Raw genomic sequence first — 26,302 nt, 5'->3', positions numbered from 1 at the left:
CAACGCCTGTGCACACAGTGTTTACACTCTCCCGCTTATTTGTTGTCGATATTAACAGTCCTGTCTCGTACCGATAGAAGTCGGTTTAATAATCAGATAGAACGGTTAAACTAAAGAAATTAAAATGGATATAAAAAAAAGTATTATAACGATCGCTTTTATTTTATTAATAATAGAAAGGCAAACATTATAATACTTTCTCGTTTGCCGTCAGCTTTCAGCAAATACAGATTTACAAATTTAAGAAAAAACGCTGAATATCTAATGAAAATTTTATTTCACAGACCTGGCAGACTTCAATCTTAGATCTTGAGAAGTGTGCATTTGTATGCTGCATGATCGCGCGTTTTCTGTGTGACGGTCAGTCCATATGAATTGAAAGCAGACAGAAGTAGAGCTCAGCTTTACAGTGGTTAATTCCTTTTTAAATTTATATTTTTATTAAATATTTACTTATGAGAATTACTTTGTAATCTAAAGAATATGTTTATTATACACATTTATTTTTTAATCCATTTCAAATGTTTTCAAATTTCTTAAATATGAATAAAAATATATACAATTATATCGGCTTTATATCAGCAATTCTGCTTTCCAAGATATCAGCATCAACAGTCAAAAAACACCAATATCGGCCGACTACTATTTATTAGGGAAGCACGATATTGGATTTTGGCCGATATTCGATATGCCGATATTTTCAAAATAATTTTGGCCGATGCCGATACCAATATCGATATATATACAAATATATACTGATATATTTAAACTTTAATTTTACTGAAGAGAAATCCATGTATCTCTTCTGTACTGATTCTACAATAAATTTATTATTTAACAAATGTAGACAGACATTCACATCTGAAAAACAGGTCAATTATTTCACTTGGAGAATATCGGTTTGGCTCATCGGCAGAAATATTCATATCGGCCGATACCGATAATGGTCATTTTAAGCTTTTATCGGCCGATACCGATATTGTGCCGATATTATCGTGCATCCCTACTATTTATAATGTTTTCTATTTCTCGATTTCTATTTCAAATGAATGCAGTTTCTTTTCATTAAAGAATCCTGAAAAAAAGTATCTCAGTTTCCATAAAGATGTTCAACGCTGATAATAATAAGATGTTTCTAGAGCACCAAATCAGAACAAAGTGTTTGTTTTGGTCAAAATGATGATCCTCATTGAAAAACCAAACAAAAAAACAATATACATAATTTTTTATATTTTTGAAAGGCTAAAATAAAAAAAGGAAAATTAATTAATTAAAAATAAATAAAGCCATGCCAAGCAATATAAAAATGTAATGTCTCCAATGTTCCTTCTCTCCATGTGAAGACCTAAGTTAGTACAGAGGGAGTCATTCATTGCTCATTAGCTTTCAGTCATTCATGTTCTGGGCATCTATCTGCTGGATCTGGGTCACATTTCAACATCAGGGTGGGTGGCCACATGTGACTCATTTATCAGAAACCGCAAGCTGTGCTCATACGCTTAGCGGCAGTGCAACTCAGTCCAGCACGAGCAGAAACGTCATCTACACCTGTGTGCAAACACCTGAGATGGGAAGATCAACTTCAATTAAGGATATGCAATGCATGAGTGTGTGAGAAAGAGACAGAGAAAGGAAAGAGCATTAAAGAGATGAGAGGTGTGTGAAAGGAAGCAAGTATTTACCTTTGGCGCCGAGACACAGAATCTGACCCTAGCAAAAGAAACATCCTCGCTGGACATAGATCACATACAGCTCGGCCTATAAACACACAACTGTACCGCAGGAAGGAAAGGCAGCACTAGAGAGTTCAGCTATTGTTTTTATGACAGCCGACATATGACACGTCGGCAAGTGACAAACACTCACAATCTGCTCTTTGTCACCGCAAATACACAGTAATTCACACTAACACATATTACAGTATGTAATTAGCACCCGAGTCGTTTGCCTTGTGTAAAAACGGTTTTATGCCTTATGCAGAAACTACAGATTTGGTTAGGAAATGTAGGGTAACCATGACTCAAAATGTCCTACACAAGCAATGCATATAAACATCCATGAAAAGATTAAAGCAAGACAGACGGACACCTTAACAACTGCAAGAGGAAAAACAAACAATCTATCTCTCGAAATGATTGGTCTTCAAACTGGGTCAAAGGCCATGAGATACAGATTCTCCTCAGAGAAGCCCAAACATTCAGTGCTAAGACCAATACAATCACAAAAACCTTCATGTGTATTCAATCACATGTCTTTCCTTTTTCAACATGCACATAATTGATGACCGCAGTTTATGAAATTAAACTCAGCTTTGTGCACTTGTCAGACAATTTTCAGGGGTCATATCTCGAGAATAATGGGTGAAAGGATTTCTTGGAAAGAGTAGGGATCTCAGGGGAAAGTTGGGGTAGATCCAATGGCAATATTCTAGCAAACTGACCTGGATGCAGTACACAGAAAAATATTCTCTGCAGTAAACATAAGGAGTGCTTGCCTGTGAAAAAGACGCTATGTGAAGACAAGTCTAATTCTTTACTTACGGGACTCTCTGCCCAAGCAACTCGAGACTGATGAACACCTCCTGTCCAAATAACACACAATTCCAAAGTAAGGCGTTGTTTTATCATAAACTAGCGGGAAGTTCTGTACTACTTCTACTGTAATATTTCCCAGTCTGTCATAGAGTCATTTAAATGCTTCATCAAAACAGTTAAGAGGAATTACAGTAAAGTTTGGATGACCCCATGTAAGTAATAAATATTGTAAGACTGATGGTCTAATACATATGCGCCTGCATTCAGAGGCCTTCATTTCTTCCATAATTTTCTGGTTATGAAGTGACTTCAGAGTGGATTAATTTTATTTCCATTCCCATCAAAAAAAAAAAATCTGTGCTACATAATGATTCAGAAAAAAAAACTTTAGCAGGAAAAATGAAAATCATGAAGGTGATTAAATAATTAAAGAAATGTAAACCCCTTTATTATACCCCATTTCAGGCCATTTACTTCAAAAATAAGACTTGTGTAATGTGCTTGCTGTAAATTCACTGTGCTGTATTTAGAAAAGCACGTGACTACAATAGGTGTCACAGTTCATGACAGGGCAAACCAAAACCATGAACTCTCTGCAGACCTCTGAGGCTTTCTCACCTTTGAAAAGAAAATAAAGTTAACATTCTAGACGCTGAGGCGCAAAGTCAGAGAGGTGAGGAAGCACCCAATGGCCCCTCTGAGCTCCCGAGTTACTGCGCAGAGCCAGAAAAACATCTTAGAAGGACAATCAAGTCTTTAAGCCTGGACTGAGAGACTGGCTCAGCATCACACAGCTTCACACTAGAGAGGAGATTTAGTAAGACAACAATTTGAAGCACAGAGCCAAAACAATGCTCAAGTCTCTGAATGCCCTTGATAACCTTGTTCTTGTGGGCATTTGTGTGCCCACTGACAGCAAAGTAATCTTTTCAATCATTTTGAACTGAATTCAATGGCTGCATTTTCCATCAATGCACAAAAAGAACATACTTCATTTGTGACAGTGTACACATGATATACTTAAGATACTGCAGATATACTACACATCAGATTCACACAATGATTCCTAAATAGGCAAAGAGGAACAAGCCATTTAGAACACCAGGCGTTTTAAGAAATAACCGTCCCATTAAAACTGATAAAACAACGAAATGATCTTATAATGAGTGTACCTGCGTCACAGAGTGCACATTTGGCTCAATAGCTGTCAGTCAGTCTGTTCTCTTGGCCTCATCACGTGCATTTGGGTCGTTGTAACCAGTTTAGTCGGACAGGATGCTGCTTTAATATGTGCTTACACATTCATTAAGCGATTTGATGAGAACGTGTGTGGCCAAGAGGTCCTAACGCATCAGAGATGTGTGCTTGTTCTACGATTGGGTGAGGACTGTGAGAAGAGGACGGATTAATGAGATGCTACAAGGACAGCTATTAATTAATGTCTGTGTTTTGGGGTTAATGGTGGTTTCAGAGAGGTGACAGCACTATGTGACACACTGCAGGTGGTAAAACAGTGGATACTAGCAGTAGAGTACAGACAGATGCTGTAAACACTTTCATTAGGCAACCAGCCACCCGTAATGGAGGAAAAACACTCCAACATCACGATTGTACTCGCTCACGTTTTGTTTTTCATTGCCACCAAGCAGAGTATTGCAATGACAGGCAAGATATCTAAATTAGACATGAAGATCCAGATCACAAACAGTGCCGCATCAACCGCACTAATGTGTTGATGAATGACGTGATGCATCAGGCAAATAAAAAACACCTACATAGGAAACTTGTTTCTCCTACATTGTGTTAAAATATTTTTTGAGACCGTAACGAACATGAAATTATGTAAAATGAAAAGACTTGAAGGGATGACTCACCCAAAAATGAAAAACTGTCATCATTTCCTCAACCTCACATAATTTTAAGCCTGTATGACCTTTTCTTCTGTGAAGCACAAAAGATGATAAAATGGCTCAGTCCATACAGTCAATACAGTTATTTTAGCAGCACTGAGATACTATATTAGATTTTTTCAAGGGGTCAGATGATGTGTTAAAAGAAGATCTGTAAAGTTGCAAAGACTCAAATCCAAAGAGATATTCTTTATTAAAGTTAAGCCTCTGCCTGTGTAATTCTGACTTTGCTACGACAATCTGGCGCTTCTGAATCAGTTACTGTAAGAATGTTTTATTATTAGTATAAGTATTTGCAGTCAGCCGTCTTAACCGTCCGTGGCTTGTGTACTGCAAACACATACTAGCTTCATCCCTGTGTCTGTCACGCCACTCTGTTGCCCTTTTTGGTTTGAACTGATGATAAAACCAAGGACATTCTAAACTGTGTTGACATTTATTTTGATAGATGAAGCACACGATTATGGAAAGGGCCGTTACATTTCCGACGAGTGCTTGAAGTGTTCAACCAATCAACTTGCACTGAGTCAGTTGGCCAATCAGAGCACACTTTACTTGTCAGAAGGAGGGACTTTGTAGAAAACTACACATGAGAGAGGCGGGGCAAAGTGGACCTACAATAATGTACAGTATTTGAAAAATTATGTGTTTTTTGAACATTAAAGCATGTCAACATGTTCTTTTACACCAAATAATGATCTTTAAAAAAAAGCATCATATGACCCCTTTAAATGTTTTTAAATATTTATTATTTATATATTACCTATAAGTTTCGGTAATTTTGGTTGGTGTTTAAATTATTTTTCTATTTCTAATTTTTATGAATTTTTAATTTCATTTTAGTTTTAGTTAATTTAGTACACTGTTCTACCATATTAAAATCAAAGGTTGTAAAAATAATGTTTAATAAATATGTTTGTGCTTGGTCTCAGTTAAGGTTTAATTTTTTTTAAGTAACAAAATACTTTCTTATAGTTCTTTTGTTTTAAACCCCAGTGTTCATCTAAATACAATGTCCTATGTTTAGCAGAGCAAAGAAAGTCATACAGGTTTGGAATGACACATGGGTGAGTAAAATGATGACAGAACATTAATTTTTAGGTCAACTATCCCTTTAATGACTGTATGCAAGACAGCTCTCTCTTCTAACAGCAGAGAGGAATGTCAGATCAACTTTGACTACCACACCCCAAACTGAAGCTTAAGGATCAGTCTGGACAAAGCACCCCTACAGCTACTGACACAACAGCACCATCTCCTCCTCGGTCTGTACCACATTTATAGGAGTTGGGTGGATCTGCAAAGGTTGCTTGACAGATACTTACACAACTGAAATAGTCAAGGAAAAGATACTGTCACTGCTGGAACTGCACATCTGAACTTCTTAAGCATATTCCAGTTCTTCTGAAGTCATACAATACCTTTGTGTGCAAACAGACTGAATTCGTTATGAATTAATTACTTGACTTAATTCTTTTGATTCAATCCACTGAAGATCTTGGCATTCGCACTAGTCTCCTCGGCACGCTAATACAAATCATTCATAAGAGAAGTAGTGATTTCATCTGAAAAACAATTCATTCTTTTGAGATGAATCTTTTCAATGAATCAGCTGATACAGTGCACATGAATGATAAATGAAGAAAGACCAATGAGTCAACTCACTGACAGCAGTGAACGGCTCACTGAAAGGGAAGATTTGAGTGAATAACGATTAACATTGTGGTCTGTTTCTTATCCAAAGTTTTTGTATGTTTTCAGAAGACTTGGTACGTATCTAGGAAGCATTTTTTTAGCTGAGGTAGTAGCAGTGGATTTTCCTACACAATTAACACACAGAAAGTGTGCAGATCCCATGTAGGCCTAATAATATCTAGAATAAACTGAGTGGTTGGAGCATAGAATTAAAAGACCCACTCTAACTGATTATGCATTTAGAAAATTACATGAATTATAGAGACATGGAGGAGGACACAGGCAGAGTGGCCTTTAAACATGTGATGGGAGCTCATGGCTAAGAAAGACAGAGTTAAAAATATTATATAAAAAAAAAAGTTATTTTGGCATCACTGAATGAACTAGTTGGTAGAGAAATGTGTTACAGCAGCTTTGTTTTTAAAATGTAAGTTCATCCAATGATGACGGATTCATTTTTGGGTGAAGGATTTTTCAATCCCTGATTAACTGACAAAATCTAAGATTTGAGACAACTGCAAGCGATGTTTGGATAGTATGCACTGCAGACCCAGTGTAGAAATACCTCTCTCTGCAGGCTTTGACCTCTAAAGACCTAGTAGATCTAGAGTTACCACATTTATTGTGGAAAAGGATTATAACAAAAAAGGCAAATACCTGAGTTATAAATTTTCCTAGCACCAGCTCATGAGGGCTACACAAAATAAAAACACTGCCAACTACTCGGATAAAATAAGATGAATCTTGTTTTATATTTCACGCGTGTGTGCTCCACAAATCAAATCTGATTGCCATGATTTAGTTCAAACTATTCATCAGCATGAAAGCAGATCTGGGGATGTGAAGAAGATCTAATGGGACGTCTTCACAGGAGTGAAAAACTGTTAAAAATACTGAAGAAATGCTTGTCTGCTGAGGTTTAATGAATGCTTTGGATGTCTGGGATTCCAGGAGAAGGGCTTGAGCAGTAAGGCTTTTGACTGAGTTAATACCTTTGGCACTCAATGGGCCTGTCTCAGCCCTAAAGCAGGGGTTCCTCTTGAGTATATCAGCTTGATAATCAGCCCAGTAAGAACTCAAGCATTCGAAAGAGCCAAAAATATGTGTGGAAACTTCAAAAAGTTAACCAGATCCATTAAAGAGGCTGTTATCAGCCAATTATAATCAATAATCATAGACTTACAATTTGCAATGACATATAATTGAGTCTTTTAAGGGGTTGAAGGATCCCAATCTTTTTCCAGACCTTAGTGACCTCATAAGTGGTAAGAGAAAACCTTCAAAATGGGGTTTTGGCTTTCTGCCCAAAACTCCACCTGGTGAATGCATATTTTGTCAATCCACAAAAAGCTGCACAGCCCATATAACTTCAATGGATTACTGCTGAATATGGCGTGATTCATTTCTTGATATTCCTGAAGGGCTATTTAAAGAGGCTTAAGAAATCACTTTTAGGGATGCATGTTCAGAAGCCATGTTCAAACATTTCACCAAGAGGAAGAATGTTTGGTTGAATAAGGCCGAGCTAAAGAAAGAAAGAGTGAAGGTGACTGGCTGCAGAGTAAGTGCATAGTTTAAAAAAAAAACAGACAGTGATGACAGAGAGAACAAGGGTGAGAAAGGAAGAGTGATTATTTAGAGGCAATGGTGTGGCTCTGGCTGGGCTTATGAACACTTGTGTTTTAGGAGGCTGTAAGGTGCACAATGAAAACATGGAATGGACAATTACTTGTGCAGCAGTTCTACATTTTGAACGAATGTCAAAAAGCTGCCTTAATCCTACAAATCAGGTCAAGTGAACATTAAAATATTCATCAATTTACTATCAAAGTAAAGACGCTGAAGAGGAACTGGCTTCCTCAAAGTACTTAAGAAATTAAATCGAAATTGTTTGAGTTGTTCTGGCCTTTATTCTATGCCTGTAAACACTGAGGCTAATCTATATGCTAGTGTAGTCCGAAATGTTGAAACAATACATTAATACACATGAATGTCTTTGTCTTTCAGGAAAAAAAATGACCAAAAATATTGACTCATCCTGTGCTACCAAGGTTTTGTCTAATCAAATAACAAACGAATAAAATGGACTAGAAGTATAGCTAAACACACATTCTTGAGCATACTACTAATACTCAGTTTCACCAGTATTATAGTCTATATTAATGTTTTGAATTTGCGATCTAATTTTCATGTCAATTGTAGTTTAAGTTTTAGTCATTTTTTGTAATTTTGTCATGTGATTTTGTATTCTTTTTATTCATTTCATTTCTTTTTTAGTATGTTAACAAAAACACTTAACAAGTTGAGGTTAAATTACCAATAACAACACTGAATACGACATGTTCTGAAAAATCTAATGGTCTCATCTACACATCCAGTGTGCCACATACACACAAAGCAATACTTTAAAAGATATTACACAGATGGCTGTAAATGATGACCCATATTGTTCAACTGTATTCCAAAGAATCACTTTTTAAAATTAGATTTGAACATTTTCTGAAGAAAGTGTGAGTAATGCTCGCCTGTGCTAACTCTGACGTATTTTGTGGGTAGTCATCAAGGAGTTTCTATGCGAGTGCTTAGGTGTTTGGTGGTTTTCTCTCAAATCCAGCACGGTTCATGTGTACAGATCCTAAGACGTCTTGGTCTACCCTTGAACTGGAAAGGTTTGGTTCCTGTCTGATGTCGGTGGTACTGACGGTCAGAGGGTCTTGGAGCTTTGCCCCGGGACCATTCATAACCTCCCAGTAGGAAGCTGCCTAACAATGCCCGGAAACAATTGGGAAGAACATTCTGTGAAGTTCGGTAACAGTTATTGTTCCATGCTGAGATTGAATTGGCGCCAGTGTATCCTGTAGTATCGGAGTGTCAGATAATTGAGGGGGAAACGGGGGACTTGATAGTGAAGCCTCCTGCCGTAGACAGTCTTTCCTTTAGGATACACCCCTGCATGCACTTTATACACACTTTCACCCCAGAGTTACTAATGTTTCTTAGCAGCACTGAGAAACAACAAGTATGTACAAAAGATCTCATTTCCGCACATAAATAACAGGAGCATATGCGAGTTATTTTCTAGCTGACCTTTACGGGTCCTCAGAGATTGAAACGGATGGAGACATGAAGGTCAATGACGTATGTGAATCTGGAATCATCTCACATGGAATAAACTACAGGAAGGATCACACTCCTCATGGTCAAATACTTATAGTGTTAAAAATATGCTATTAATATATTTGACATGGTCTCTTGCAGAATTGGAAGAATTCTGTTTTTTTTTTAAATAACACAACAATAGAATGACGTTATGGATCTGTTAAGGTTCCCATACATGTATTATTCCACCACACAGACATACTTTGCCATCACAGGTATAATATAATCTTTTACATTAATACTGATTTTACTGCATTTATCATCAAATAAATGCAGCCAAATTGTAAAAAAGACTTTTACAAACATTTAAAAAATCGTCCTGCCTCCAAACTTCTCAACAATTATTCACTATAAATGACTTTTTTGAGTTAGTTGCTTTATTAGTAGCTTGTAGCATCACAAACTACTTTTTAAAAGGGTAGACAGTCATTTAACAACTTTAATTTATGTGTAGCTTGTAGCTCAAGAAGCTACATTTTCAAAGTAGTTTCCTTAACATTGCCGTGAGTGAACAAATGGACAGACAAACTATATGACCCAGACTGAGCCTTCAGCAAATCGGATACGAATGGCTACACAAAGCCCATTATTCGAATAACAACAACAAAAAGAAACTAGATACTATATTAGCTAATCAAATATGAGCCAATTCTCTAAGCCAAATACAATTGGTCACCAGGGAGGTTGACGTTAAGCCACAAACTTAAACATTTAGTTTTTCTATTCTCCCAGTCAAACTACTGTTTCTCTATCCCAGCTGTGTTTCTAATCCCCTCTGAGGACAGAAAACGAAGATCATATTTAATGTGTGTAAAATATTCAGTGCCGGGGGAAGCCCAGCCTCATTCAGCACTGGCTGACAGCCTCAACGCTCCCCGAACAGATCTAACACAAAATATGGACTTTAGCCTACACCGACAGTGAACTTCATTGGTGTGAAGGAACAGGCAGAAACTGTTCCCAAATCACCAATGTTCTCCTCATTTGTACTTTACATGATTACATAAGTGCCTTTAGAAAAGCGTTCAAGTATATAATCGTCCTTCAACGGTTCCCGTTTTGCCCATTTAATGCTGGCGGAAGCTAGCGGGTACAATGAAGTCAGGCCCATTGCTGTGTCATCGTGCAGGATGATGCTCAGTTATTCAGTTCGGCGCAGTCGGTTGGTATAAGCGAGCATCAGGCATTTAAAAACACCAAAAAAGGGCCTGATCTGCTGTCAGACTTTATTACTTCCTCAATGGCGACAGATTTAAATCAGTTTTACTGCTTCCAACAGTCAAAATATGCTCACTGAGCAAGCAAAGCTGCTCAGGAAAAACCAGTGCCAACACTTCCAAAACTATTCCAAAATATGAAACAAAACCACTTTTGTACGGCTGCCAACAAAACCGCGGAAACCTGCAAAAGAGACTTTGGCAGCACGTCCCTGCGCAGTTACCACAGGCTCTTTTTCTCGCTATCTCTTTCCCTCCTTCTCTTTTAGATGCAGCTGCACAAGAGGCCTGCTGACCTGGCTGTCCTCAGTAACTTTCCTCTTTCTCTGGATCAGACACAAGGAAGGGTGCGTGGCTGCAGCTGACCACTCGTCGCTGATCACCAGAATTAAGCAAAGCACCTCTGCAACTCCCTCCAAGTGATGCAGGATTGAGGGTTGAGGGATACGCTTGGATTCCTGCTGAAATCCAGCAGCTGGACAGATGTGTGTGGAAGACAAAGTCTCTTAATGTGATTCAATATTATGCAAAGAGGCATATGGGATAGAGGGACTAAGAATGCGAGAGAGAGAGAGAGATAGAGAGAGTGTGTATGTGTAAGATCCTCCACACAGAGGGATTAATGAGCGAGGAAAACTCACCTCACTAACAGCTTAATCCCACAGGGATTAACGCTCTATAATGGAGCTCATCAAATTGACACGTTGTGTAGAAGCCCTCATGTACTTTAAATGTACAGAAACACAAAAGTAAATGTTTATGCATCCCGAATAACAGCAACCAATGGTAATAATTCACCTGCCAACAAAACAAACACTTTGCCAGTTAAATGCATCTTACAAAGGATAAAAATTGCTGAAAACATCATTTAGGAAATCATTTTTGTGGAAAGCTTAATACTAAATATTTCTATTTTAGATAAAGTGTGCTCTTTTGATCTTTTTTTTTTTAATCGACCAATCCTGAAATAAATTGTACACTACAAATGTCTTTACTGTCACTTTAAATTCAATGTATGCTTGATAATGAATAAAAGCATTAATTTCTTAAAAAATAACAAATAAATTACAGATCCCAAATTTTAAACACTCTGATGCTGCATTTCTTTCCCCAAAAAAGAAACAAAAAATGTATGTATTAGGTTTTATTCTTATAAATTTTTATATATATAGGGGAATTTAAGGCACTTAATTATATTTATGCAGTAGTTGAAATCTATGTATTATTCATTCCTTTTTGAGCATTGAATTCCCAACTTAAACGGTGAAATTAAAAGTTCAAGTCTATAGTTATTAAAACTGCACAAAAATACTATTTTACTATTACTATGCTATTAACAGTGTGTCACCTTTGTGACTCCTTTACGCAGCAACAAGCTGATATAGTAAGTGATGTGTGCAGTTATGAATTCAAAGGCTCTACTCTCAACAAAATCTGATCACAAGTGGTTACAAGAGACACATCTGAGACGCATGTCAATGCCTAATGTAAACAGTAATGTGTCAGCTGATCGCCTGTGACCAGATCAACCATGACAGATGTCAGTGGCCCAGGTTTTAACTGGTATTCTGTCTCTAAGACACTGAAAACAGCCACCCCCCAAGAGTATATTAGGTTCAAATCTAAGAAGGGAAAATGTATATGCTGTTGGTATGGCACTTCAATAATCCTACAGTCTTCAGTGTAGCTTTTTTAAAGTACACATATTGCAACAATATGTGGTGATGAAAATAAGAAAAAAAGTACACGGTCAAGCCACACAACAGGGCCTAAATACAACATCTTAAGGCATTGCTAAAACATAGATGACGAAAATAAGACAAGACTTGCCAGAATTAACTTTTGAGGTCAAGTACCAAATGGCAGAAAACCTCTCATAAAAACTGCACAAAATATGCTCACTTGACTTACACAAACTACACAATCAGCCATTTCTGCAAAATCCACAAAACAACATCCACAAAGGGAACTGTACGGTTCTTAATCCATTATAAACGGAGAGCGTAATTCCTGCAGTACATGCAACAAACACTATGAGGTTTGTGCAACAGACACAAATCAAAACGGTTTGAAAACAACATTAATCTTACAGTGTCTCTTTGCTCTTTGGTGCTCTGTGGCTTTATAAGCTGCTGCACTCTCTAAACAATATTAGACCCCTAACCACAAGTCCCTCACCACAGACCAGGACTGATTCTATCATTAGATAATGCTTTTTTTAATCCCCGCCTTTGGCCAAAAACTCCATCACCTACTGTGCAACTGCAACCCGGCAGACATGAGTAAAAGCAGCCGAAACAAGGCTATTATCAAGGCACTTAACAAGGACTTCAGTCTCTCTTTACTCTTGCATTTATCACCTACAAGCAGTTTGTACCTCAACTCCACATGAACAGATAAAGCAGCGTTATGTTTTTCAAATTCTCTAACGCTCACCATGGCTGCATTTATTTGGTCAATTATAAATCATATTGTGAAATATTATTACAATTTAAATAATACTTAAAAATAATAATAAATCTCTATTTTAAAATGTGATTTATTCCTCCTTTGACAGCATAGCAGCCGTTACTCAAGTCTACAGTGTCACACGATCCTTCAGAAATCATTTTAATCTGCACATTTGGTGCTCATTTTTCATTATCATCAATGTTGAAAACAAAACTTAAACAGAACAGCATTAATCTGAAATTGAAATCTGTTGTAACATTCTGTTCAACACATCTGTTGTGCAAATGTCTTTACTGTCCCTTTGAACAAATAATGCATCCCTGCTAAACGTTTTCATGTGCAGTATATTTACTGTGTATATTAACACCAATACTAGAGTTACATATTGACATCGGAATTGTTTTAGCATGTTGCTATATTGTTTGGATGCTTGCTAGAGAACTGGCACAAGTCAAAAGAGCCCACCTCTATGTATTCATTTTGGTCACTAGAGACTCAGGCCCTTCTCCAATTTAAGACAAAGGGATTCCTGCCTGAAAACTAATTGCACACATCTGCCTTAGCAAGCACAGCTAGAGAGGAGAGTCCTTTCTTTTTAAAATGGGGCCCGCAGAAAGACCATTACCAAACAGAACATGATCATGCCTCCAAGACACATGACACCATACAGCTAGTTCAAATAGCAGTGACATGATGTGTCCCATGTGTTGCATAATTGTGAGCTCAAGGGCTTTGCACCAATATGTGAAGTTCTTCCTTATGTTCAAAACTCAAGCTCTCTGGCACCTACGAATTGAACTGATAGAACAAATTGCTGCAAATGGCTTCATCGGTTGCAGACCGGCTCAAAATGTGCGGCTAGCCACTCCAAAGGATTCAGTTAGGTTAAAAAAAAGAAACACATACACATACAAACATCTACACAAAGCACCACCCACACCCCGAACTACTGCGTAAACAGGGGAGTTGCGTCATAATCTGGAACATGGTTCAAGCTTTGACACAGAAACTTGGCTTACTTAACTGCAGCTGATCACCTGACTTATTGCTTCCAGCATGGCTGCTGTTGGCCGTCTTTACTGCTGACAGAAACCAGTGAATGTACTGCCAACACAGTCTCACACACACACACACACAGGGCCCTGACAACTTTCCGCTCACTTCTCAAAACATCTTGAGACTCTATGGTAATATAAATATTATTACCCTAACGCGCCAGTGAAAACGGAGATTTGAAACGATAATCTGACGACAAGGGGGAGGCGAAAACGAGTGGGATTCCTCTTGAGGGTGTAAATCCATTCTGTGTGATGTTTTAAAAGCTCAAAACTACAATAAAAAAAAAAGTGTTTAGGTTACGTACTTCTCTGGCAATGCTTCTGGTTCCAGCAGCGCTCGCTGAAGTCCCCGTTGATGGTGGTGAGGGGGCAGGTGGTCTTGCCTTGAACCGTGCCGGGGCAGACATCTCCACACTCTCGATCATTCTTATTGAACATGATGTAGTTGTCCTCGACCGAGTCAAGGATCATGGACCAGTCGAGGGTGGAGAGGTAGCAGAGGTCGGGGTTCTTTTCCACACGCACGGCTCCACGGGTGATGTTCATCAGGCTGTGAAGGCCGATCTCTTTCAGCTGCAGCATCTCAAACAACACAAGTGCATAGTTGAAGAAGAGATTATTGCCGCGCACCACTGTGAGGTTGGGAAATAGGTCGCTGAGGCTCTCCAGGCCATAAACGCGGAACAAGAGCAGGTAGTCTGTCACTACTGTCAGCTTGGGGTAACTCAGGCCACGGAAATCCTCTGGTTTGGTTGTGAACATGAGCAGGATCTTTAAGTGGCCTTCGATTATGGTGCAGTTTTCGAGCACCCGCAGGTTGGTCACGTTATTCCTGATGTCTTTACTTGAGCAAACTGCAACGACAAAAAAGACAGCAAAATGTTCATTGGTTCGGTGAGAATGTACAGCAACAACTGCTTACAGATGATGACCTTCAATATAACTGGATTTTATTCAGTAACAAGCATAAACAAACAAAAACAAAATGTGAAAACGTATTCTATAGAAACCCATAAAGGAGATCATATACAGAACCATAAAAAATGATTAGACCGACATAATGTTTTCTGTCATACTGTTCAATTTTCTCCCTTTGAGCTGATGCCTTCCATATGATCTAACATGGTTAATGAAGACAACAAAAGCTCTTCCTGCAGCTTTTCACGTTCCACTGCTGCTTTACTAGTGTATGAGCTGGAGAGATGCTTCACAAGCAAAACAAAATTGCTTTGCCTAAGGTATGAGACAGTGCCACATAAATGGTTAAATAGACAGACGGATGTATAGATAGGTTTATAGATTTATTTATTTATCATTTAATGCCATAACAGCATCGAAGCATTTCAAGTTCCACTAGTTAAGACAAATAGATTAAATTCTCATTTGCACCGAGCTATCAACCCTGCTCAATTCTAATAGAAAGTGTTTTTTTTATATTTATGTTTAATGTATTACTACTGATGTTTTGTATTTATAGTTGTGTATGTTTAATTGTAATTCATGCAGCAGAAAAATTGCCCTCAATGCAGAAAATAAAAGGTTAAAAAGGGCTATATTAATAGAATAATAAATAAATATTTAAAATAACAATGCTTAAACTGTATACAATATTTTATTTTTACATACAAATGAAGACATATTATAGACATATTTTACCAATATTTTTAGGAATGTTTCACATTAATATCAACTAAAATATTTTTAGTTAATGATAAAAGGTTCTATTATTTAATTAACAGAAAACAAAGAACACAAATATGCAACTAAACCGCGGTTACAAAACCACAAGCAGTAAAAATACCTAGGCTGCTCTACACCTCTAATTACGTCTTTTTAGCTCCCCATTTCCCTTTAAATGAAAAACAGTCCCTGCCACTCGACTTAAAAGATTCCACAACAGTTTACATGAATTACACGCATACATGAACTCTGATGAGCGGTCAGCCCATGCATAACTGAGACCTTTTAAACACTGGGCAGTCACAGCATGAGGCATTGGGAAGGTCAAAAATACCTTGCACTGGCTACTTGTTTACATTAGTTATAACAGTGGCCCCACCACAGGGATTCATAAATGTGGCAGTCCGGAAGTTTTGAAGCATGGGGAAGCTGAAACACGTAGTATAACCCTACTGACATGTGCCTCATCTCTCTCTACCAGACACGCACAATGTGCAATACCTCTACGCTTACACTTATTTTTAGCAACACACTCCTAATACACTATGTACAAATGGCGTGCCAGGCACTTGAAAAGTTTATCGCTGAAGCACATGAAAGGAACGGCGGCACAGTGAGAGGAAAATTAGATGTGACCTGGCTGACTGTGTGTAGTCATTCACTTCATGCAATGAATCTCTGAATGACGCTCTAGACAAATATAAACCCTGAACATCAATTACCAGTGAATAATGCAATTTATTTGCATGCATTAATTTAAGAGGCGGCTGCTTCAGTTTAGATGATTTTTTTAAAATCAAGATTTACTCAAATAAAAGGCAAAAATGAATCATGCATTTACATGTAAATTCAATACTTTAATACTCAATTATTCAAAGCAAGTTTAAAAAAAAGTGCTATTTTATACAGGTTACACATAATTTATTTATCCAAGAAAAAAAAAATCATTTCTAAAAGATCCAAATATAATCTTAAAGTAAACTACAGGTTTAAGAAGAAGAAAAGAAAATGTCTAAAGAAGAAAAGGCATGTAATTGAGGTTGTGATTTATGGCAATGCTGATTTCTCTGCAGCTAGTTCTGCTTTGTTACAGACCTGAAAAGTATATTTCGACCTGACATATTGATTGAAATCTGCATTCAATCTGCATAAGTGTGTTTGCCTTAGCAGCCACCATTAAGAGATCAAAATAAATCTTGCGTCAATGCAATGCAAATGTTCTTGAATTGCAGCAAACGGCTAAACCACAAAGTACTTTTCTCCTCTGAAACAAGACAAACAACAGCAAACATTTAAACCAGGACACGGGAAGGAACTGCTAGCAGGCCCGTCACAATAATCAATATATCAATTGATCGCACAATATATGTAACTGACCACAATCATTTTTGGTGACACAATATATTGCCCATTTTTTTTTTACATAAAAACTAATGTTGCCATGTTTTTTGCATTCCACTTGCGCCTGTATTCTTGCAGCTTCTGTGCTAATTCAAATTTAAAAAAAAAATGTAATCTGCAGATATGTCCTTGATTTAGGGATCTGTGCCTTTGTGCATACAGACATCTGACTGCTAAGTAGAGATTGTGTTTTTCAGCAATAGTGCACCCTTAATGTACAGAGAAAATAAGGTAATGGAAAAATACGTAGAAGAAAAAAATCTCCATACATATTATTCGTGAACTTTTCTTTTTTCCTACTTGTTACACTGCACTTACTTATTTACTGCTTATTTTTTTTTTAAATTTAATGTATCTAATATTGACTTAATTTCCATGATAAATATTCTTAAGAATTTAAAGTTTGTTGTCATTTGAAAGTGTGAAGCCCTTCCTGCATTTTTTATGCCATTAAATTATGATTTTATTTACGGTGGCATAAAATAATATCATTTATCACAGGGATCCTCAAATCTGGACCACGAGATCCATTTTCGTGACAAGTTCAGCTCTTACCCTAATCAAACACACCTGAGCATGCTGATGATGTCTTTGGGATCATTAGAAAATCACAGGCAGGTGACTTTAGTCAAGGTTGGAGCTAAACTCTGCAGTGCATTGGCCCTCCAGGGCAAGATTTGAGGAACCCTGGTTTATCGCATTTATTTCTGGGGCAATATATCGCACAACAAATAGTTGTTATCGTGACAGGCCTAACTGCAAGTATGACCATATAAAGGCAGAAGTCTTAAAAAGAGGCGGGTCTCCACACCTCTCGTCCCACTTCCTCTTTGAGGTTTCGCTGGTTTGTATTCATCAGCTTTTCTCAGGATTTTACCTATTAAACTGATTTTTAATCAAACAATATGGCTTTGTAAGAAAGCGACTTACACATGCACATACATTCAATAATAAAAGTAATAATAATAATAATAATAATAATAATAATAATAATAATAATAATAATAATAATAGTTCAACATCAACATGGGATGATTTAAAGATGCACCTGCACACCAGCTGCTGTGATGTCCTCAAATTGAGTGAGAAGAACAATATTACTGGGCAGGTGTCCAGTCCCTGACCACACACTTCAAATCAGAAGAAAAGCAGGGTATAACAGTTCTCTCACAAGAATTTGCATGAGTGGAATAAGTTCTGATTTGAGTCTGAAACTAGCTGATTCTATTTTAATAGTCGCGAGAGACAAATTGTATGTGACATCGCTATAACTCAAAGGTTGGGATTTGACATAAGAAACAAAAAAAGCCCAAAAGTGTGCTTTAAAAATAAACGAAGTGTCACCTTCATAACAGCATGAATATAGCTGAACCAGTAACGCATTCTTAATCATGTCAAAGAAATAATTAATATAAGCACTGAACGCAAACAATGAAATAAAAATATGCAGAAGATCAAATGAACAAGACACAATCAGAATTACTGTTAACAAATATCCTGTAAACCACTCACAATGATACAGCAGTATTTGAATTATTAGGAACCGATTTGTGAGACAATAATACCACCTGAAGAGCTATGACGAACTTTAAAACAGAACAAATAACAGGCTCTTAAGGTGAAGCTTTTAATCGTTGGTTTGAATGAGGTGATCAAAAGGAAATCGTAAAAGAAACTGACAATGTGTACAAAAAGAAAACACGGAGTAACGTGGACAAAGGGTGTGGTAAATACATTCAAAATGATTTCTCACAGCTTCAATGGTCATGCCATGTCAGCAAAGACTTGACAAGGTTGAACATAGCAATTACAAAATTATATACGACTTGTTTTTGGATATTAACAATGTAACCAAGTACGTAGGTGATTAAGTCAAACGGTTTCGGATTCTCGTCTGCAGAGGTATAAATTATGTTGTCATGTGTTGTCCGTGTCGGTAGAGACACACGGCTGACAGAAGAATGTTAAGAGTTTGACAGCTGTACTAATAAAGGTTAATAAAATAAATGAAGTATTTTGATACAAAAAAACTAGAAACTAGTAGAAATATTTTGACATAATCTGAATAAAAGGAACTTAGAAAGATTTTGCATTATTTCTAAATCAATAATCATACAAGGAAATTAGCGATATTGAGCAAGTGAACACCTCTGTACAAAAGGTCAGATGTCTTCTTTTTCCATTTAAGAACAAGAGGCTGTTTGGATTACACTTAGGGATTTCACACAGTTTGTGTGGTGCTGACATTGCAACAAAAGGGAGACATTTTGAATGAATTTTTCACTCAAAATTGATACACAGGGATTATAATTCGTAAGAGAAAAAAAGTACTCAATCAAAAAAAAAAAAAATACAATATAGCAGTACCAGACTTTTCAACCCAACTGTAAGAAAGAAGCTGAACTTTGAACTAATAAATATTCCAAGATGAGCCGGGCTCCGAGCAAGTTTCCAGTTTTGATGAGGCTGAACTGAGGCCCTAAAATAGTTCCACTCTTCCCTACAGTGGTTCACTACAAGCCTAAGAGGAACAAGAAGGGGGCCAACTTAGCGATTACACAACTTGTTTATGTTCAATCTGCCCTTAAAATCTCCCACAAACTGGTTTCACAATATTACTCAATCTATTATTTTCAGTTTTAATAAAAAGGTGGCATACATACACCCTCAGGTGTTGACTTGTCTGCTGCTGAAAACTATGCTGCGACAAGACACAAAGATGCAAAACACTCCAAATACATTCTTTTCATATTACCTGAAAACAAGCCAAGCATATTTTACAGATTTTAATTGCTGATAAAGAAAAATTTTGACAAGCAACTTTTGAAATAACAAACAGGAATTAAATTCATTACAAAAAGAGTATTTTTTCCTGAGAGAGGATTGGAGTGTAATATGAATTAAACGGCTGATTAAAGCCACACATCAGATTATTACAGACAGAGAAAGCCAACAGTCTGTTCATGTGTAACTTTCCATGCAGTGCTTGTTATTAGTTTTTCAAACATATGTAGGTCTTAACCTAAAACCTAACAGAGTTTTTAAACATATTGCTCTGATTTACAGTAGCTTAACCGTGAGACACATGGAAGAGTCTCAAAATGGAAACTGGCAGAACATCGAATGCATAAATTTCATCCAAACCAATTCTATATTTAGAAATCTGCAGAGTAACAAGATAAGAAAAAATGTGCTTGGGGTTTAGTACAGCTCACAAATCAACAAATAAGGCTCGAAATGATCTGAAATTCTCCTAATGATAACTTGGAGCATTACATTTGATTTTCTCCCCAAAAAAATAAATAAAGCCTTATTGGCAAAAATACTACTGTATTTTTAACTTTCCCAAAAATATGTTAAAACTCATTTTGTTGAGCGAACTGAAGATAAGCCAATGTTTTGTTTGGAGCTGAACACAGCCAAGTGTGTCAAAAGCATTCTTATATTTATTTAGCTGCTGCAGGAAGTCTTCCAAAAGCACTAAAAAACAAGTGGTACCTAATTACACAATCATTTAAATGACTACTGCCTAATTAAAAACAATTACTAGTACGTATGCGTTTAGCAATTCTTTCTATTCTGAGTGTTTTATATAAAATTTTACTACAAAGTAAAACCAAATATACTAAGCATTAACATAAGTGACTACACATTAAAATAAACGCTGTATAATCAAGCATACTGATAAACTATAGCAGTCTAATATTCAGCATTAAATTCAACATTAAGTTAGTAGTTTGCGAATAATATTTGCGGCCCTGTGATATAAATCGAAATTAATTTAATTGTGCAGAAACATTTGGAAGTTCTACTATTAGTTTGCTACTAAAGTAACACACTTTCCAAACTCATAAAGATCGGATCACAGACCTCAAGTCAGGTTTCCTGACTTCTTTGAAAAAATAAATAAAAACACAGCTCTATAGGTCCTGACTGATCTGATTAGGATTTAAAATCCTCTTGCAAATCTGTCAACGCTGCAAATGGCTGCATGAAACCGGGGCCTGGCTGAACTTGAAAACCATTTCCGAGCCTTACTAGCGGTTCGAGCTACAAATAGATCAATGCTGTCCTCAAACGATCAATAATCTGGCTTTAGGGCCAAGGCGCACACTCCTGATAATCGATCGTACCATTAAAGCCAGTTTGAAACGATTCGTCTAAATCAAAACGACCCGATATTTGATTTATTCGCCCCTTGCCCTGCAATCCTTCTGTCTGGCTCTGCTTTACCAAATGTGTCACAGTGGTCAAGAACTACGACCCCCTTTTCCCGTTCAGAGACCTCGATAAGGTTTCTAGATTAACATTTAAACAGACAAGACTCCCGTAGTATTAAATCCGTATCCATGTGAAAGACAAAACAAAGCGGTTAAGTTACACTTACTTTCTCCATTTGTTTGTTGACAGTTGCAAACAGTGTAGACAGACGCAACCAAAACAATCAAAGTCCGCAGCCGCATTTTGACACCGGGGGAACCGAAAATCCGTCCAAAAATCCCCTCCGAGTACGTCTTGGTGTGGGTAACGATCTGTTTTAATAGTCCAGTGTTGTTTTGGAAGATAAAAATGAAAAAGAACAGAAAAAGCCCTCTGTCACCCCCCTCAGAAAAAAATGGGCGGAGAGGAAAATTCAACGTGTTCAATCCGCTCTGCTGTCGCGCGCACTGATGCAGACGCTCGAGCGCTAAGCTAACGACAGTGCGAGCTACGACTTTCATTCACTATAAAACAATCCGCACATATAAAGCACGTGGAATGCATCATTTATAAAGAGCGGACGAATCATTTCCAATCGATTGCATATATTTATCCAGCACTTGCGCAGATTAAAACATGGAAAAACTGGCGGAGCTCGGGAAGGAATGGCTTGGCACACCGAGCGCAGGCCGAAATAATCAATTGAGCGTCTTTTTGTTGCAGATGCAAATATCTTATAGTTCTAATAAACTGTCTTCAGATTTATAAATTGCAGATAGTGCTGCTGCAAATCGTCCAAGATTTCCATGATTTCTTATCGGACAGATTTCAATATGTACTTTTTCCCAGTAACGTTAATCACGCTCCTGCTGACTGCGAGCGTTTACGGGTCACACACGCGGTAGTTTCTCCGTGCTGTTCCTCACGGCGAACATGTAAGCTGGCAGTCTAGTGAATCGTATAGTTCTGGAGGCGTCTGCTGAAAACACTGCAGTCGCTGAGATTTCCAGCACAAATGCTCCACATGCAGTCTTTCTGTGTCGCTTGGCTGACGAGCAGTTGCCTTTCTTCCACAGATCAATCAATACAACGAAGTGAAGCTGATTCTTCAAAGCTGGCTTACTCGTCTTTAACTCTCTCGCGGAGAAAAAAAGGGGAATAAAAATGCAATATTGCAAATATATATATATATATATATATATATATATATATATATATATATATATATATATATTTTCCCCACGCTGTTGGTAGTTATTGCATTGACATATGCCCTCTTTCCAAGGATCCCCTTTCCTGTCTTTGCGCCAGTAAAGAAGACCTGCCAGAGACAGGGGAAATATGGACTGGAGCGCTGGATCGAGACCGCGTGCGCGCTCTAAACATTGGCGTGCACCTTGCGTGTTCTAAAACGCTGGCTTCTATGCAATGCATTGGCATTGAATGATGTGGAATCCAGAGCCTAAAAAAAAAAATCTTTTATTCCTGTTAAATATACCATGGTAAAACACTAAGTCTGCGATACAGTGAATGGGGCTGATCAGTAAACTTTAAAATACTGAGTTTCAAACGTATAGCCACAAGACAAACAATATGCATGTTAACAGTTTTAGTGTGAAAAAATCGCTTACTAACCTTTTCTGTGTGAAGTTGTACATTTTACAGTCTCGCTGTCATTATAACATAAAGCCATAAACCATAAAATTCCTGTAAAATCGACGAGAAAAACTTCACAGCTAAAGATGTTATAACATAGAGTAAATGTCTTTTTAAGAAAATATAAACTTCACATTTGTGCCTTTAATTACTCCAAAAACATGCCCCATAAAAAAAAAAATCTATAAAAAAAGGGCACAAGTCGAGATTTTTTTTATACATTTTTTTTAATCTACTTCCAATTTACACTAAATCAACCTATCAACTGATTCGATGTTAAGTACAACGAGTACTGAACTTACTCAACTTGGTTGATTTCAGTGATCCTTGATGTCCTGTGGTCTCTTCAATCTCGTAAAATCATTTCAGCTCAAATCAATATTTCATGTCAATTTACTTGTATTAGGTGAGCAGTCTTGTTAAAAGCGAGATAATGTACAGACAGCCAGTCATTATGCTTTACTGCCAGGGTTTATTTTGTGATAATGGAAATAATCTTTAGACAGTGTAGCCTTAAATCTGACTTGCACTCCCAGCCTCACACTGTCCAGCATTATTTTCTGTACTTATGCATAGGCAACAGCTGTATTTAAGAAAAACATGCACACTACAAGAATATTCATATTGTTATGTATTAGTAATGCAGGATTTTGCCAAACAGATGGAGGAAAAACAAAGCATGTGAGTAATAGCTAATGTTGTTTATGCCAAAGACTCGGTTTGATCCAAAGTACCTTCTAGGTTTCATTCAGGTATAAGCTTAAAAGGGTTTGTTCAGAAAATTACTAGTTTGTATTAAAACTTACTGGTTATAATTCTGTATTTGAAACTTTTTGAGGAAGTAGCACATCTATATTAGCTCAGCTATGTTTTCTAAGACCAATGAAAGTCTTTGAGAGAAAAAAGGAAAATATTGGTTGACGTGTAGAGTTCTGTTGAACTTACGAGCCTCTGATGGAAAGAGATCATCATAGAAAAACAGTGTAGACTATGTCAATAAACATACACGTCCTGGCCATCAGTGAGAAATGTGTTGGTAAGAAACAGGACTGTGTTGTACAAGGTGATAAATATGTTTTTGCTGCCACACATTCCTTACAGCTCAGATAAGTTGTACAACTACATATATTCTGGGATCAGTAGAAAGCTGACGGCACAATGTTGATTACAACAAAACTGAGCTCGACTGTCTCTTTTAAAAAGCAGAAATGTGGGATAAAGTGAGGTACTTCTAGTCGGACTGATCTGTAAATGTTTCAAAAAATTAAGCCACAAGATGTAAACAATATACATTTCAACATGATTTTAGTATTTATCTGTAAAGTCATGTGCATTTTTAACAACTCTGGTGCCATATCAACAAAATCACTGTTAAAATTTTGAGATTAACTTTACAACTCAAATGCTACACTTATAAACATTAGAATAAATGTAATTGCTTTCATATTCTGCTTTTAGGTCGTCCAAAAACAGACCCATTGGCTTTCATAAGTGCTCCTCAATGTTTGCTTTTTTAATACACAAGTCAAAATAATTTTTTGTTGTAATAGACATTATATCACAATTGCCTTGTTTTGAACATGATATATTTCTTTAACACACCAATTTCTCTGTAGAACTATACAGAAAATCAATCCATAATCCCTGAGGCCATGTAAATTCATAATACATTTAATTGTGATCTGGTATACAAGGATAGCTTGTGTGTACACAGCCACAGGCCGTGTCTCATAACAAATCACACAATGTGTAGTCTGACTTATGTCTTCCCTTCCTGACGAACACGAGAGAGAGGAAGAGGCACAATAACATCCCCAATCCCTCTTGCCCTGTAACCTGTTTACATCCTCTGTTCTAAGAAGCGCCACTATTATGTGTGGGAACACCACGTTAAACCCTTTCAAATGTCAGGTACACAGAGAGAAAACAACCGTCTTCATCACCACTGGAAGTGAAAAAGGACACCAACGCCTTTTTCCAACGTAAAATACATAAAAGCTTTTTGAAATTAGTTATGGAGGTAAACATAAAGGACTGAATTTTTTATAATGGACTGAATCCGAATGATTCATCTAATGCAGCAAACGTACAGATGAAAAGGGAATCTGTGAAAAGGAACAGGTTGCTAACAAAACTGAAAATGTTTTGTTAATATTATTAATCATTTATTTTTTGCCTTCATTTGACAGAACAGTAGAGGACAGGATGCAAATGGAGAGAAGAGAAGAATCGGAAAAGGATATGTATATATACACAGACACACACGCACGCATGCATATTAGATGGACGGTTGGCAAGGACAGGATGATGATTCAGCCTGTAAGCCAATGATGGTAGCCCTCATGATTTATATATGTGGATGTATAATCTGATGTAATAGTGATTACACCAGGTACTACTTAAATGGGATCATCAACAGTATGCTGACCACTCATAACATGAAATTCATAATCTCAGACTACTTGAAAAATACTAATAAATTATGTGGTTAAAAAAAATGCACCATATAGCGGCATAGATTAACTTTATCAGTACGAGGCGATATTTCTTACCTTCAAGGCTGTTTTCTAATTACCTTACTAAATGTATCTGTTTTTTATGTCAAATTCTTAGATTAAAAACTAGTTATTTTAAACTATAACAATACTGTAGACTGTTTCCAATCACTTTTCAGCATCAACAAAAGGCATTTTTACACTGCAATGGTGGAATAGAAGATGAAGAGCGTGAAGCTGCAATATCATGACAAATCATTATTGTTGATTACTACTCAATGTCTATGAATGGCGATTAATAGATTTTAATCATTTTTAATGGTGGAGATAAACAGTCATATTCTGTCTACAGACAAAACCACCGAACTAAATCGTTAATATTATAAATATAGTGAGCCAACAACACTCAAGTGGTCGTGGCTTCAGTCTGGTAATGTGAGTTGTACATTTAGCAAAAACTCCCTTTATAATCAATGAAGCTGTCAAGCTTCAAAATAAATATCTTACATCTTTTCTGCAGATCGTTGTTTTTTATGATGATGAGAGAATTTGCAAATGCAGATTAACAATTCAGTCAGTGAGCGTGCACTGTCTGGAACAACTCTCGTTGCCTGCGTCCCAGTGTGCATACTACTGTACTGTCCATCCTAAATTCTATGTGATATCAGTAATTTACAATTTAGGGCAGACACGGGGGACACATGGGTTCTCCAGCTGCGGTGACGAATCCAAACGCCTTAGATTGGACAGTGCATTCATAAACTCAACAAAAACGTGCGTGATTGGGTACGAAGGCTCGTAAAAAGTACTGTAATGTAAATCAAATCGACATTTATTTATTAATTT

The 26,302-nt window shown here is 37.0% G+C and overlaps 1 protein-coding gene across 1 annotated transcript in view; it reads right to left on the bottom strand.

Moving 5' to 3' along the window:
• insra (insulin receptor a) overlaps positions 1-22,478 on the bottom strand; it is a 48,064-nt gene extending 25,586 nt beyond the window's left edge. Inside the window, exons 1-2 of the mRNA XM_026205126.1 lie at positions 21,493-22,478; positions 14,330-14,878 (exon numbers count right to left, since the gene is read on the bottom strand). Coding sequence (XP_026060911.1) covers positions 14,330-14,878; positions 21,493-21,826 — 883 coding nt within the window. The 5' untranslated portion in view covers positions 21,827-22,478. The remainder of the gene's footprint in view (positions 1-14,329; positions 14,879-21,492) is intronic.
• Between the last annotated feature and the right edge of the window lie 3,824 nt (positions 22,479-26,302).

This window comes from Carassius auratus, chromosome 27, assembly GCF_003368295.1.
Source record: "Carassius auratus strain Wakin chromosome 27, ASM336829v1, whole genome shotgun sequence".
NCBI classification, from domain to species: domain Eukaryota; kingdom Metazoa; phylum Chordata; class Actinopteri; order Cypriniformes; family Cyprinidae; genus Carassius; species Carassius auratus.
This window is presented reverse-complemented; position numbering and strand designations above follow the sequence as displayed.